This window comes from Molothrus ater, chromosome 14 (genome assembly GCF_012460135.2).
Source record: "Molothrus ater isolate BHLD 08-10-18 breed brown headed cowbird chromosome 14, BPBGC_Mater_1.1, whole genome shotgun sequence".
Classification (NCBI taxonomy): Eukaryota; Metazoa; Chordata; class Aves; order Passeriformes; family Icteridae; genus Molothrus; species Molothrus ater.
The window spans coordinates 20,137,136-20,150,194 of NC_050491.2; the positions used below are offsets into that span (position 1 = coordinate 20,137,136).

General features: G+C 48.4%; 2 protein-coding genes across 3 annotated transcripts; both read left to right on the forward strand.

Moving 5' to 3' along the window:
• The first annotated feature begins 5,711 nt into the window (after positions 1 to 5,711).
• On the forward strand, positions 5,712 to 7,753 carry LOC118698533 (translation initiation factor IF-2-like). The gene is made up of 3 exons (XM_054516331.1): positions 5,712 to 6,399; positions 6,930 to 6,994; positions 7,614 to 7,753. Exons 1-2 carry the CDS (start codon positions 5,823 to 5,825, stop codon positions 6,965 to 6,967), a joined length of 615 nt encoding a protein of 204 aa, XP_054372306.1. The 5' UTR covers positions 5,712 to 5,822; the 3' UTR covers positions 6,968 to 6,994; positions 7,614 to 7,753.
• A 197-nt stretch (positions 7,754 to 7,950) lies between these two features.
• Positions 7,951 to 11,109, forward strand: LOC118698532 (uncharacterized). Of its 2 annotated transcripts, none has more exons than XM_054516328.1 (2): positions 7,951 to 8,471; positions 8,884 to 11,109. In XM_054516328.1, exon 2 carries the CDS (start codon positions 10,252 to 10,254, stop codon positions 10,864 to 10,866), a length of 615 nt encoding a protein of 204 aa, XP_054372303.1. In that variant the 5' UTR covers positions 7,951 to 8,471; positions 8,884 to 10,251; the 3' UTR covers positions 10,867 to 11,109. The 2 variants fall into 2 exon arrangements, with proteins under 2 accessions (XP_054372303.1, XP_054372304.1); XM_054516329.1 differs by having other exon boundaries at positions 8,907 to 11,109.
• Positions 11,110 to 13,059: the final 1,950 nt, after the last annotated feature.

Sequence of the window (13,059 nt, forward strand, 5' to 3'; positions counted from 1 at the left end):
GATTTGATCTTGGCAGTCCCCCCTCCCCGGTTCCCCAGGACCAAAAACGGAGCTTGTGAAGACAAAAGAAAGAGAGGCAAGCAGCTACTCTCCTAATATTGTCTGTGTTCGAACTGGGAGGGATCCGCCTTCACCTGCGGTTCGAAGGGTGTTGATTGAAGGAAAACCTGCCTTTTCCCGGCTGTTAGGGGTATCCCAGGGGTGACAGGGAATCCCTGCGTTCCATTTGAACGGGAATGGGCAAAGTATTGTTGTCATCTGAGGGGTTTGATTTGAAGGCAGCCAGCCCATTTTCATCATCCTAAGGTTTAAATGGAGGGGACAGCGCTGGTGTCCCTCCTTTGCAAGGGTTTGAATTGAGGTCCAAATCCCCCTTTCCACACGGCTTGAAGGATTTCATTGGAGGAAAGCCCCTTCTTTTCTGCTCTCCCAGGGGATGAACTTGAAGGGGAGAACCCATTTCTTTGCCCTTGTTGAAGCGAGGTGAGCGCCGCCCGCGGCGTCAGTTTCGGGGTTCAGTTGCGGGAAGCCGCAGCTCTGGCAGCGTTTGCAGGGCTGCAGTCGGGGCTGTGCCGCTGCATTTGAGGGCGCTTCTTGTGGCCGCGGCCCGGGCCGGAGCGTTGCCGCTCGGGAGCGCTGCCGGCCCGGGCCGGGCGGTTGCCGAGGCGCACGGGGAATTTGGCGCGGCAGCGGCGGAGCCGCTCTGCCGGTGCGAGCCGCCGTGCGGAGCCGAGGGCGGCTGGCGCCGGGCCGGCAGAGGCGGCGCGGGCGCTGCTGCGCCGGCCCGGCCGGTGCCCGCCGCTCTGTCCGCTCCGGGCGCGGGGCTCGGGCGCCGCCGGGGTCCCCCGGGCAGGGGGAGCGGGCGGGGGCGGGGGGGTCTCCGGGGCGGCGCCGCCCCTGCGCGCCGGAGGAGCCGCTTTGCCGCCGGGAGCCGCGCTCCGTCCGGGGCCGGCAGCGCGGGGTTCGGCTGCCGCAAGTTCTTGGGTGTCGTGGTTCGGAGGTGCTCTGTAGGGATCGATCGCACGGTTTTGTGTGGGTCGCAGTGGGTGTGCGCTAAGGGCTCTGGCGTTCTTCCTGACCGGTACGGTTCTCGGTTCAGGTGGTGACGATAAAGGTTTGGTTTGAATCGAGTTCTGTAGTCGGATATTTTTTTTGCCGGGCTATTCTGTTTTTAAAGGCGTGCAATGGTTTCTAGGGGTCGTTGCGCGAAGCAGCGGCTCGGATTTTAATTCTGTCGCGGTGGCTTTTATTAGCGTGGGCGTGTAGCGTTTGCTTCGGTGGGTTCGAGGTGGCGTCGTGTCGTTAATAGCAGCGGGGTTTTTAAAATCTCTCTAATTGCGTTCGTGTTTATCGTCTTCCAGGGCTTTTATTGATTTGGTTTGTTTGATTGTAGTGTATGTTGTATTGTTACGGGATCATTTGGGAGATATTGTTAATGGTTACGTTTCTCTTTAGGCTTTGTGTTTATTTCTGGGTGGTATTTTTATTTTGATCGAATGAGGCTCTATGCGTTTATTCTTCAGCTGGGAATAATTTTTTTGTTGTAAATTAAAGTTGATTTGGTTTGGGGGACTTTTGTTTTACAAATGTATTTTCTTTTGGTTTTTTCCTTTCTTTTTTTTTTTCTTTTCGTTTTTTGTTGTCCTTCGACGTATTTGGTGGTTGTTGATCAGTTTTATTTTTGGGAACGTGGGTATTTATATGGTGGGTCTTTTTAAGTAGTTGTTTGTTTTTGTTGTTTTTTTTTTTTTTTTAATTTGGGTAGTTATTTTCTTATTTTTTAGTGGTTGAGATTTTTTGGGTTTTTTTTCTATTTCGTTCATTAGTTCGCTTTCTAAAGTTCTTTTGACAGAGTATTGCTTATTCTTTGAGTTAGTGTAGATGTAGAATTTTGGTTAGTTTTTAAAATGACGTTCAGGGTCAGTGGCACTGATTGGAGTTGAGCGAGTTGGTTTGGGTTTTTTTAGAGGCTTTTGTGATTTGCTGCGTGTGTTTCTCCAGGGTTTTCTTTTCGTTTGGTTCCATTTTTCTGATGTGATGAGAACTGTCAGTGAAAAGAGTGTTGTGTGTTTTTTTCGCTGGCAGTTGTTCGGCTGGTGGAGGTATCTTGATGGTTTTGGAAGACATTGGTGGGAATTCGATGCTGTTTGTTTTGTCCTTGTATTTAGGAATTGGATTTTAAATGTAAAATTCTAAGGATAGCTATCTTTAAACAAAACAAGTAGATGTGCAGAAATGGGAATAAACTTTTATTTTGATCTATTCGATCTATATTTAAAATTTAACAGGTAACATAAGTCATGATATATTCCAATAAGATATTGTATTTTTTAATAGAGCGTTGTGTATGTTTATAGATATATCAATAGAGATGATAAATATAAACACAGCTCAAAGGAAATTTTAAATATAGAAATGCGTTGCGAATCTATGCAGATATATATATATAAAATTATTAAAGGATTGTAAATCTAAAGTGACATAAATCCATACAACACGTAATACAAGTGATACTGTATATATCTTATTATGATCTATTATAGGAAATAGCCATAAATCTAGTACATCACTATGATATAATATCTAAAACATTATAGATATGGTAAATGTAAATACAACAATATTATTAAAAGTAGTTTAAAAGAAAGGAAGGTTTTGTTTTTTACTTGGCAAAAGCAGGGGTTTTATGATAAAAACTACAAATACAAATGATAGAAAGGTAGAAATCTACTTGTAAAAATATCTCATGACTACATCAAGATGGATATAAAAATTGAAAATATTAGAAAAAAGAAGTTGTAGCAGTAGATTTGGTACATAATAAAAATAATAATTTATCTATATGATGTGAATAATATATATGTGATATGTAATTATGAAGAGAATGCATCAGTATAAACTGTGACTATAAAAGTGAATATAATTATGCAAGCTATAAATATAAAACGATTTCAATATAGTTTAAAAGAAGGGTTTTTTGGTATTTGTTTGGTTAGAGATGGGATTTTTTTTGGAATAATAAAAGTATGATAGAAATCTAAATCAAAGTATAGAAATATGCAATCAATATATAATGATATTGATAAAACCACAAAATATGAATAAATACAGATAATAGGAATAGGCATAATAGATTGTATAAACGACGTAACACATCAATGTCCGGTATAAATATGCGTGTGAATAGAACTAGGAAAACTAGAACTATAAAATTTATTTCAAGAAGGCTTGAAAGAAAGGGGGCTTATTTGGTTCTTGTTTGGTAAGAGGCAGGTTTTTGGCATTTATTTTTAGAGGAGTTTTTTGCGGGGGGGAATCGCCCCTGTTCTTTTTTGCCGCCTTGGCTGCCCGCAGCCCCAAGGCGCGCGGCGCCCCCGGCTGGGGTGGGCGGCAGTGCTGCCGCCTTGTGGGCAGAGCGCGGTACTGCAGCCCGCCGCCGCCAGGCAGCCCTCTTGGGCGTGGCGCGTGGCGGAGTTTGTTTGACCTTCTAAAAATGGCGGCCTAAAGGGCGGGAAACCGGAGGACCCCGGTGTGTCTATCCGGACTGCCTGCACGGAACACCGACGCCGCCGCGGCCCCGGCGGAATTTTTGTGGCGTTTTAGGTGTACCCGAGACGGGCTGTGCGGTTAGCGGCGCCGCGGGCGGGTGTATTTCGGCGGTTTTCTGACCGGCATCTGAGTAACCGCCTCTCTCGGCCGAGGGGGGGGGGGGGGGGGTCCTCCCACGGCCGCCATGTTGGGAGTGGCGCGTCACCAATGTCGCGGGAGTTTGTTTGACCTTCTCAAAATGGCGGCCAAAAGGGCGGGAAACCGGAGGACCCCGGTGTGTCTATCCGGACTGCCTGCACGGAACACCGACGCCGCCGCGGCCCCGACGATATTTTCTGTGGCGTTTCAATTGCGATGATGGCATTCCGGTTCGCCTGCAGGGTTCGGCGTCGCGGGAAATCGTTTCTAGGGCTCGAGGTGGGTGTCGGCATTTTGATCAGGCAGCTGGCAAAGCGCCTACGCCTTGGGGTCTTTCCAAGGGGCGCTGGGGGCGTGGCCGGGGCGGGGCGCCGTGTTGACGCGGTGACGTCATTAGGCGGCACTCTGCCTGCAGTGCGCCGATGCAGACGGCAGGGGGCGCTGTGCCTGCAGTGCGCCAAAGCAGGCGGCAGGGGGCGCTGTATAAATAGAGTATTAAGTATAAACTATCTAGAAGAAGAAATAAAAGCTCTATGTCACCTGCAGCTGTAGAAAATTTCAGGCTCCCATGGAGGAAATAGTTTTCCTAAAATCATTACCGTTTTGGGGTTTTTTGCACTCCCCGGTAGCCTGAATGTTTCTACTGCTGCTTTTTTATTCTAAAGCTAGAATGGAAAGCCAAGATTAGAAATAGAGAGAGAAAAAGAGAGAAAGAAAGAAAGAGTGAGAGAGAAAGAGAGACAGAAAGAGAGAAAGAAAGACAGAATGAGAGAAAGAGAGAAAGAAAGAGAGACAGAGAGAAAGAAAGAGAGACAGAATGAGAGAAAGAGAGAAAGAAAGAGAGACAGAATGAGAGAAAGAAAGAAAGAGAGACAGAGAGAAAGACAGACAGAATGAGAGAAAGAGAGAAAGAAGGAGAGACAGAGAGAAAGAGATAGAGAAAGACAGAGAGAAAGAAAGAGAGACAGGAAGAGAGCGAGAGAAAGAAAGAAAGAGAGAAAGAGATAGAGAAAGACAGAAAGAAAGAAAGAGAGAGACAGGAAGAGAGCCAGAGAAAGAAAGAAAGAGAGAGAGAAAGAAATAGAAAAAGACAGACAGAAAGAAAGAAAGAGAGAGACAGGAAGAGAGCCAGAGAAAGAAAGAAAGAGAGAGAGAAAGAAATAGAAAAAGACAGACAGAAAGAAAGAAAGAGAGAGACAGGAAGAGAGCCAGAGAAAGAAAGAAAGAGAGAGAGAAAGAAATAGAAAAAGACAGACAGAAAGAAAGAAAGAGAGAGACAGGAAGAGAGCCAGAGAAAGAAAGAAAGAGAGAGAGAAAGAAATAGAAAAAGACAGACAGAAAGAAAGAAAGAGAGAGACAGGAAGAGAGCCAGAGAAAGAAAGAAAGAGAGAGAGAAAGAAATAGAAAAAGACAGACAGAAAGAAAGAAAGAGAGAGACAGGAAGAGAGCCAGAGAAAGAAAGAAAGAGAGAGAGAAAGAAATAGAAAAAGACAGACAGAAAGAAAGAAAGAGAGAGACAGGAAGAGAGCCAGAGAAAGAAAGAAAGAGAGAGAGAAAGAAATAGAAAAAGACAGACAGAAAGAAAGAAAGAGAGAGACAGGAAGAGAGCCAGAGAAAGAAAGAAAGAGAGAGAGAAAGAAATAGAAAAAGACAGACAGAAAGAAAGAAAGAGACAGGAAGAGAGCCAGAGAAAGAAAGAAAGAGAGAGAGAAAGAAATAGAAAAAGAAAGAAAGAAAGAAAGAAGAGAGCCAGAGAAAGAAAGAACGAGAGAGAGAAAGACAGACAGAAAAAAAGAAAAGGAAAAAGGAAAGGAAGAAAAAAAAATAGAAGGAAGAGAAAGGAAGAAAAAAAAATGAAAAAGGAAAAGGGTGAGAGTGAAAAAGAAAGCGCGAAAGTGGAAAAGGGGGTGAAAAAAAGAAAAAAGAGTTGGAGTGGAAAAGAAAGGACATTCGGGAGGGGCGGTGCTGCCTAAGGTGCTTCCGCGCCCAGGAGCGAAGGAGCCGTTTGATCCCCCGGCGGGACCGCAGCTCCCGGTGGCGGAAAACGGAGCGGCGGCTGTCAGTTCGAGACTACAACTCCCGGCAGGCCCTGCGGCCGTAAAGCGCGGCGTCTGACGCAACGGCCGACGCGCCATATGAATGGCTGGCGGGCCGAGGCGGCCGCGCGCCGGGGGAGCGGGCTGGGCGCGGGGAGCTCCCGGCGCCTCTCCCGCGCGGGACGGAGCCGCGGCAGCGACGCTGGAGGGGCGAAGCCTCCGGCCGGCCGCCCGCACGGAGCCGAGCGGCGCGGAAGGGGCGTCCGCCCGGTGCCTCGGCCTCGCTCAGCGGTCCCGGTGGCGGGGGCTCAGCTCGGGCGGGGCGCGCTGCCGCCCGCCGATGGCGGAGCGCCAGGCGGTGCTTTGCTGCCGCGGACCGGGAGCTGCAGGAGCCGCCCCGGGCGAGCGGCGCCGGGCGCTGCCGCGGTCACTGTGCGGCGGCTGGCGGAGGCGCGGGAGCCGCCGAGCTGCAGCCGTGTCCCTCGGGCTGCTGCCGCTGCTGCGGGCGGGGGCGGACGAGCGGCTGGAATGACACGGCTGCTGAGTGCCTCAGTGCTCGTGGCTCTTTCTTCCACGCAAACAGATGGAGCGGCATCGCTGAGCAGTAAAACACAGCGATGGCCCGGAGAATGGCGAGCGCAAGGAGCGCGCGGGCTGGATCCTTCTGCTGGCACAGGTGCGATCCGCAAACTCAGCCCCTTGTGCCCCTACCCTCCCGACCCCCAGGGGAAATGCTCTCCAGCCTCGAGCTGCTGCAAGACAAAACGTGTGATTTGACACTAGGGTCCGGAAAAGGTTTCCGTTTAGATTAGCAAATGCCTCAATTGTTCTTGGTTACATCCTAGGATCGGTTTTAGGCAGTGACTTTATACCGCTTGTCGGATTTTTCTTGTGCAATGGTAAGAAAATAGGCAGGTCTGATACTGGTTTCGCTTTTTTTCTACTTCATGTTCCATGAGCTGCTTTTATCCAAGCAATTGTTTTAAAGTTCTACTGTAGGCGTTTCTGGTTCACTTTTTTTTTTTCTTTGCAGCACCCGTGACTTTTTTTTTTTTTTTTTTTTTTTCTCTAAATCGGCAGCAAATATAGCTGAGTAAAATTACCTTGGTTTTCTTCCTTCTTAAATGTTTTTATTGGTAATCCTATTTGAATATGCAGAACAAGTGGGTATGTCCTGTAATATATCCTAGCTTTTCTTGTTTACAGGGTACTCAGAAAATACTTTTCCCTTAGAGTCCCACTGAAACATTCTCAGTGCAATCTCCGTTAAGGTATGTGTTTACAAATAAGCCACCATCAGCTGAGATATTTGCCTGTGTACCTTTTCCTGTAATTCAGAGCTTGCGTTCTGTGGTTTTTATGATAAACCTATCAAACTTGCGAAACTGTTTTGCAAGTCTTAATCGTTGAAGGCAGCAAGAAGTGGTTTAAAAGCCTGTTCTTGAGCAGACAAAGGGAAAAAGTGTGAATTTGATGCTGAACTTGTCCTTTTTCATTTGACTTGCCTTGAATGATTTAGGAAGAGAGAGAACTAGAAAAAAGAGAGAAATAGAATTGGTTCTTGGGCCCTCCTAAAATGCTCCCCGTGATTCTGTGTGGAGCCAAAGTGAAGGGTGATGGAACAGAGCCCTGTGCTTTAGAAGGAAATCAATTTCAACCTGATCTCCACCCTGAGTCTCCCTAATTTCTGTTTTTAAAATGCAAACTAAGTTTAGGAAGTGTTGGAAGTTAGTATTTTGGGGAAGAAATGGCAGTTGCACCAACCGTTCCATTTCCCAGAGGCTCTGGGAACGATTCATTTTGTAAGCGCTGTAACTGCAATCGGTTGGTGGTTCGGGGTTGGAATGTGCACTTGCCCTCCTCTAAAGCACTCGTTCATTTGCATTTCAGTGCCAGGAGTCTGGAGAAACTGGAGAAGAGCCCAAGAGACATTTTTCATCCTGAGATACAAAAGGTAGGAAGTGACTTTTTTTTGTTTGGTTCTTTTTCTTTATGATTTCCTGGAAATAGAAGTAATTAAGTATAGATACTACTGGTTTGTTTCTTCCAGTAGCTAATAATAATAATAATAATAATAATAATAATAATAATAATGTAATACTACTTAAACTGTCTCTTTCTCCATTGAACTGGCCATTTCAAATCCAAACTTCTAAACACAAATAAAACCATCATCCTTGTAGAATCTTTAATAGGAGGGGGCTAAAGATGCTGTTTTTGTTGCCTGGAGGGTTCCTCAAACTCTGTTGAGGATCCAGTTAGCAGTTGCTCACCTGGATGGTTCCAGCTCCTCAAGTTAACACTTGTACTCTTGCCCTGTAGTTTAGATCTATTGTAGTTTTGTTATTTTGCACGATTTTACGTCTTTGGAAAATAACGTGCGTTTCACTCTTTGGAACCTCTCGGATCATTCTTTGGTGCAGCACCACCTAATGGGACACTTGGCTGCTGTGCTGAAGGGCTTGGTTACTAGGATTGTAAATCCCGGAGAGTTTGTAAGTCTTCTGTCCCCAGGGAGGTATCACGCTTTGTTCACTCTGTTTGTCAGGTGCTGCTTCTCGTCGGAAGTATTAACTTCAAACTGCCCTGTTCTTTTTTTAACTTTTTTTCCTGGTTCTCTCCGTAGGGCAGGGAAGGACTCTCGTATCCCGGTCGTCAGACTCAGCGCTGCCCAAGAAGATACAGAGAGTGTAAAAATCATAAGAAGCAAATAGGACTGCAGAGGAAACAAACTGGAGAGAACAAAAGGTGATATTGTTCTCCTTAGCCTGGATTAGAAACATCCCCTGTGCTTTGATGCCGGTGGCTGCCAGGGGCTCGTTAGGTCTTTTTAGGCAGGTGTAGGTGTTCACTTGTAGGTTCTATTTTTTGGCAAAGGACCATGAGAGAAGTTTATTTCTACATCCAAATAAACATTCATCTTATCTGAACATAACCTGTCATCCCATTTCTGACGTTAAGGACTCCTGTATAAATACTTGGGGAGGTTTTCTTTGTCGTTTCTGAATGGTTCCATCTACCTGCCGGATACTTGAACGAGTCTGAGGTGGTTTAATTGCATACTGCTTCCTTGAAATTCTGTTGGTCTCTGCTTGGAACCCTTCTTGTAGTGCTTCATGAAAGACTTCTGATGGTGTTTTCTTGCCTGTTTGTGTTTAAGGTCGTGCTCTGATGCATTTACAGAAACCATGGCAGGAGAGAGTCAGCTGCTGGAGAAGAGGAGACAGTATTATCCCTGGGCAGCATAGAACTGCGCTACTGCTGTGTCATCAGCTGTGTCTGCACTGAAAGTAGCCACCTTCACTTGTAGGTAGCTCCTTGGTGCTTTAGGACACGCTGAGGGATTTATTCCTTTTGGGATCCACGATGAGAATTCCCAAGAGAGGTAGTAATAAGGTATGAGATTGGAAAAAAGCCTGTGTCCTTGGAATGTTGTTGTTGTCGTCAAAAGTTAATTTTTCCTTCTTTCTTAGCCAGTAGTCAGCTTTTTGCTTTATTTTTTGTGGGATCAGTACTTGATTGTTTAAAAAATGGCTTCAAAATAACTGCAGCGGCTGGCCACCAGGACCTTGTTCAGATTTGCCTATTTGCTTGTAGCTAAAACGTTTCTATATTGTTTCTCGTTCTATTGAAGAAACTGCTGCCCAGTCAACTAAGAACTGAACATCTATCTGTCTAGGACATGGGGAGAGGATTTAGGTTGTGTCTTTGTTTCCAGAAAAAAGTTCCAGTGTAGTTTCTAACTAGAGGAAAAGGGGGGGTGAAGACTCGGGGCTCTGATGCCGTTGGGGGCACCCCGAGGTGCCCAGGAGAGGGAGCCCCACTGCGGTGCAGGAGCAGGTATGTGATCACGTACTAGAGAGCAAATGATAAATAGAAATAGGAAAATTATAAATATAAAAATATTTTTTAAATCGTTAAAGAAAGCGGTTTTTTTTACTTGTCAGTAGGCAGGGTTTTGATGCTAAAAATGATAAATACAAAGAATATGAAGGTAGAAATCTAAGTCTAGAAATATATCATAAATACGTACAGATAAAGTTTAAAACTAGAAGAAAAAATCAGTTGCAGCAGTAGATACGATACATAGTATAAATAATACTTTAAATACATGTCTAGAATTTTATAGATATTATAGATAATTATTAATAGATTGCATCAAAAGAAACCATATATATAAATGTGAGTATAACTATACAAAGTATAAAAATATTTCGATACCGTTTAAAAGAAGGTGTTTTCATGTATTTTTTTGGTTAGAGATGGGGTTTTTATTTGGATAAATAGAAGTATTCTAGAAATATAAATCTAACTATAGAAAGATACAATCGCTAGAGAAAGATATTTCTAAAAACACAACCGAACGCCGCCGCCTTCGGGGGAATCGCACGAGCTCGGCCGAAGCAAGGCGAGAGCGGCCGACCCTGACGGCCTCGAGCGAACCGGGCCGAGCGGAGCCGAGGCGCGCCGAAGGCACAGAGCGGCTGGGAGTTGGGCCGAAGCGAGGCGAGCTCTGCCGAAGAGGCGAATGCAGGCGCCAAGAGCCGAGTTGAGGCGACAAGAGCCGACTCGAGCCGAGCGTCTCCGGAGCGAGCCGAGCTCCGCCGAGCTCCGCATCCCGGGCAGGGCGAGGCGCCGGGCCGGGCTCGGGGTGCAGCCGGGGCTCTGGGGGGCTTCCCCGCCTGTCCCTCTCTCTAGCCCTCCTTCCTTCTCCCCGTATTCGCCTTCTCTCGCTCCCTTTCCCCCATTCCCTCTCCCCCCACAAACCCGGCTCCTTCCTGTCCTGTCCCTAGCCCGCTACTCCCTTCTGTTCCCCCTCTCTCCTTCCTCTGCCCAGCCTCCCTGTACCCTCGTCCCGGGCTTTCCCTTCCCGTCCCGCTTTCCTGCGCAGCCCGAGCTCCCTCGCCGCCCTTTCTCATGCCCTGCTCTCGCTCCTCTCTTCCCGTGCCCCCTTTCCTTCTTTGCCCCGCAGCCGCGGGGCTCGGGCTGCCGGAGAGTAAAGCCCCGAGGGCCGGAGCCCGGCGCCCCTGGGCCCTTGCAGGAGTCCCCGCGCGGGGCCGGAGGCTCTCGGCGGATCCCCCCGTGCCGCTCAAGCAGCCCGGCCGACAGCGCCGGAGCTGCGGCTTTGCCGGCATCGCGCTGAGAGCGGCCCCCGCCCTGTGCCGGGCCGTCCCCGCCGTCTGTGCCGCTCCCTCTCTCGCTGCCCCCGGCCCGTGACAGCGAGGCTGGGCAGGAACCTCAAGCCTTCTGGGGGCTGCCCCCGCTTTCTTGTTGCAGCAGAATCCCTTGCTGGGGCCATGCACGTGTGGGAAGGGCTTGGGGGAAGCGCTGCGCTGCTGTCCAGGGCAGTCGGATTCGTTCTGAGCCTTCTTTGGGGGTCAGGAAAAGGGGGGGGGGGTGAAGACTCGGGGCTCTGATGCCGTTGGGGGCACCCCGAGGTGCCCAGGAGAGGGAGCCCCACTGCGGTGCAGGAGCAGGTGGGGGGCGGGCGAGGGGCGGGGGTCACGCTGGGTGCCGTCCCCCAGAGGGACCCAAAGCTGCCACCAAATGCACAGGGAGGGAGGGGTGAGTGGGTGTAGGATGCTAAAACCTGGCAAGGCGTTCGGTTTTCTAGGTATTGCTAAAGAATAGGAATTGGTCTCTAAACTCAGCTGGGGAGAAACCCTCTCTACGCACTCATTTGTTTCCAGGAATGTAGAAGGTTCCGACTGGGGATGGGTAGTAGTTCTGAAGATATTGCCGTGAGGTTTTGATCTAGGAACGGACCGAGCTGTGCCCTGGAACCCTCAGAACAGCTGCAGGGGCTGAAGGCGATAGAAGGGGCTCTCTGGCACCTTTTGCCTCCGTTCTCTGCCAGCGCCCAAATCGTGTCGCAGTCCCGGAAGAGGCGCTTGTCATCCCGAGAGCCAAAAGGAAGACGTGTAAAATCCCAGCTCTGCCTTGGGTTTCGTGTGGGTTTTGTACTTCGTATCGATGTCATTCCAGAGAGCGAGGAAAGAAGAAATGTGACCGGGTCCCACTATTACTGTGTGAAGGCTTTCTTGAAAGGCTGCTGTATTTCTATTGTCTTTTTCCACTCCAAGCTTGACTTTTCCCTTTGTTTTTCGAGCTCTGCTGCATTGGGTGTCCCAAGGAGGGCGGGGTTCCTCAGCAGGGCTCTTAGGAGGTGGCGCTGATTCTGCTTTTTCTGAAGGCGTCTCAAAGCGTGCTACCAGAATGACAGTCTTGTGCACTGGAAAGCTTTCCCTCAGTGCCATCAGCGCACGTCCGTGTCTGAATTGTGGAAGCAGACGGACTAAGAACAGCCAGCACCCGGAGCAGATGTCTGTTGGCTCTGTGTCTGTGAGAAGCGGGCTGTGTGCTGGACGGGGAGAGGCGCTGTTGGAGAGTGGCATCAGCGCCAGGTGTGAGCTGTGAGGATGATGGGGGGCTCGGAGCAGCCCCAGGTGTGAGCTGTGAGGATGATGAGGGGCCGGCTCCTGCCGGGGGGGGGGGGGGGGGGAGGCAATTTTAGGGGGAGGCTTCGCCTCAGCTCCCTTTTGCATGGAGCTGCTGAGAAGAGGGGTTCATGGGGGGCTCCCGGGGCTGTCTCATGGAAGGACTGCGAGAGCTTCTCGCAGCGTCTGGGCGAACACCTGGATGCGCGCTTGGAGACGCGGAGCATCGCTTCAAGGAGGTGCCGAGGGACGAATCTTTGTGCCGGGAAGCAGCAGCCGAACGGGTGAGCGCGTGTGGATTTGGAGCGGGGACTTTGTTCCTTTCCCTTTTCGATTTGATCTTGGCAGTCCCCCCTCCCCGGTTCCCCAGGAACAAAAACGGAGCTTGTGAAGACAAAAGAAGGAGAGGCAAGCAGCTACTCTCCTAATATTGTCTGTGTTCGAACTGGGAGGGATCCGCCTTCACCTGCGGTTCGAAGGGTGTTGATTGAAAGAAAACCTGTCTTTTCCAGGCTGTTAGGGGTATCCCAGGGGTGACAGGGAATCCCTGCGTTCCATTTGAACGGGAATGGGCAAAGTATTGTTGTCATATTATGGGTTTTGCTGGAATCCATAAAGTTAAAGGGTTTTGAGAAAATGGTAAAAAAGCAGGCCCCAAAAACCTAGCAAAGACAGAGAAATGCCAGGATAGCAGAATGAGTTTTATGCTGCAGCTTAGACATGAGAAATAGAATAATAAGCCTATGTGGTTTGTCCTTTTTGGTTGCAACAAATTTACTTGATGTATATTTTAGAAGGCTTACATGAATATGTTAGTTTGTTAGCCATTTTGTTAGAAAATATGCCGCTATTGTTTTAACCAAAGCTATGTATTCTCCATGTAATTGGGTAGAAGTAAT

Excerpts from the sequence above, each read along its gene's own strand:
- LOC118698532 (XM_054516328.1), top strand. The coding sequence starts at position 10,252 with ATGCAGGCGCCAAGAGCCGAGTTGAGGCGACAAGAGCCGACTCGAGCC.
- LOC118698533 (XM_054516331.1), top strand. The coding sequence starts at position 5,823 with ATGAATGGCTGGCGGGCCGAGGCGGCCGCGCGCCGGGGGAGCGGGCTG. Across the intron at positions 6,400-6,929 it reads GGATCCTTCTGCTGGCACAG|GGTACTCAGAAAATACTTTT; the intron begins GTGCGATCCGCA and ends TCTTGTTTACAG.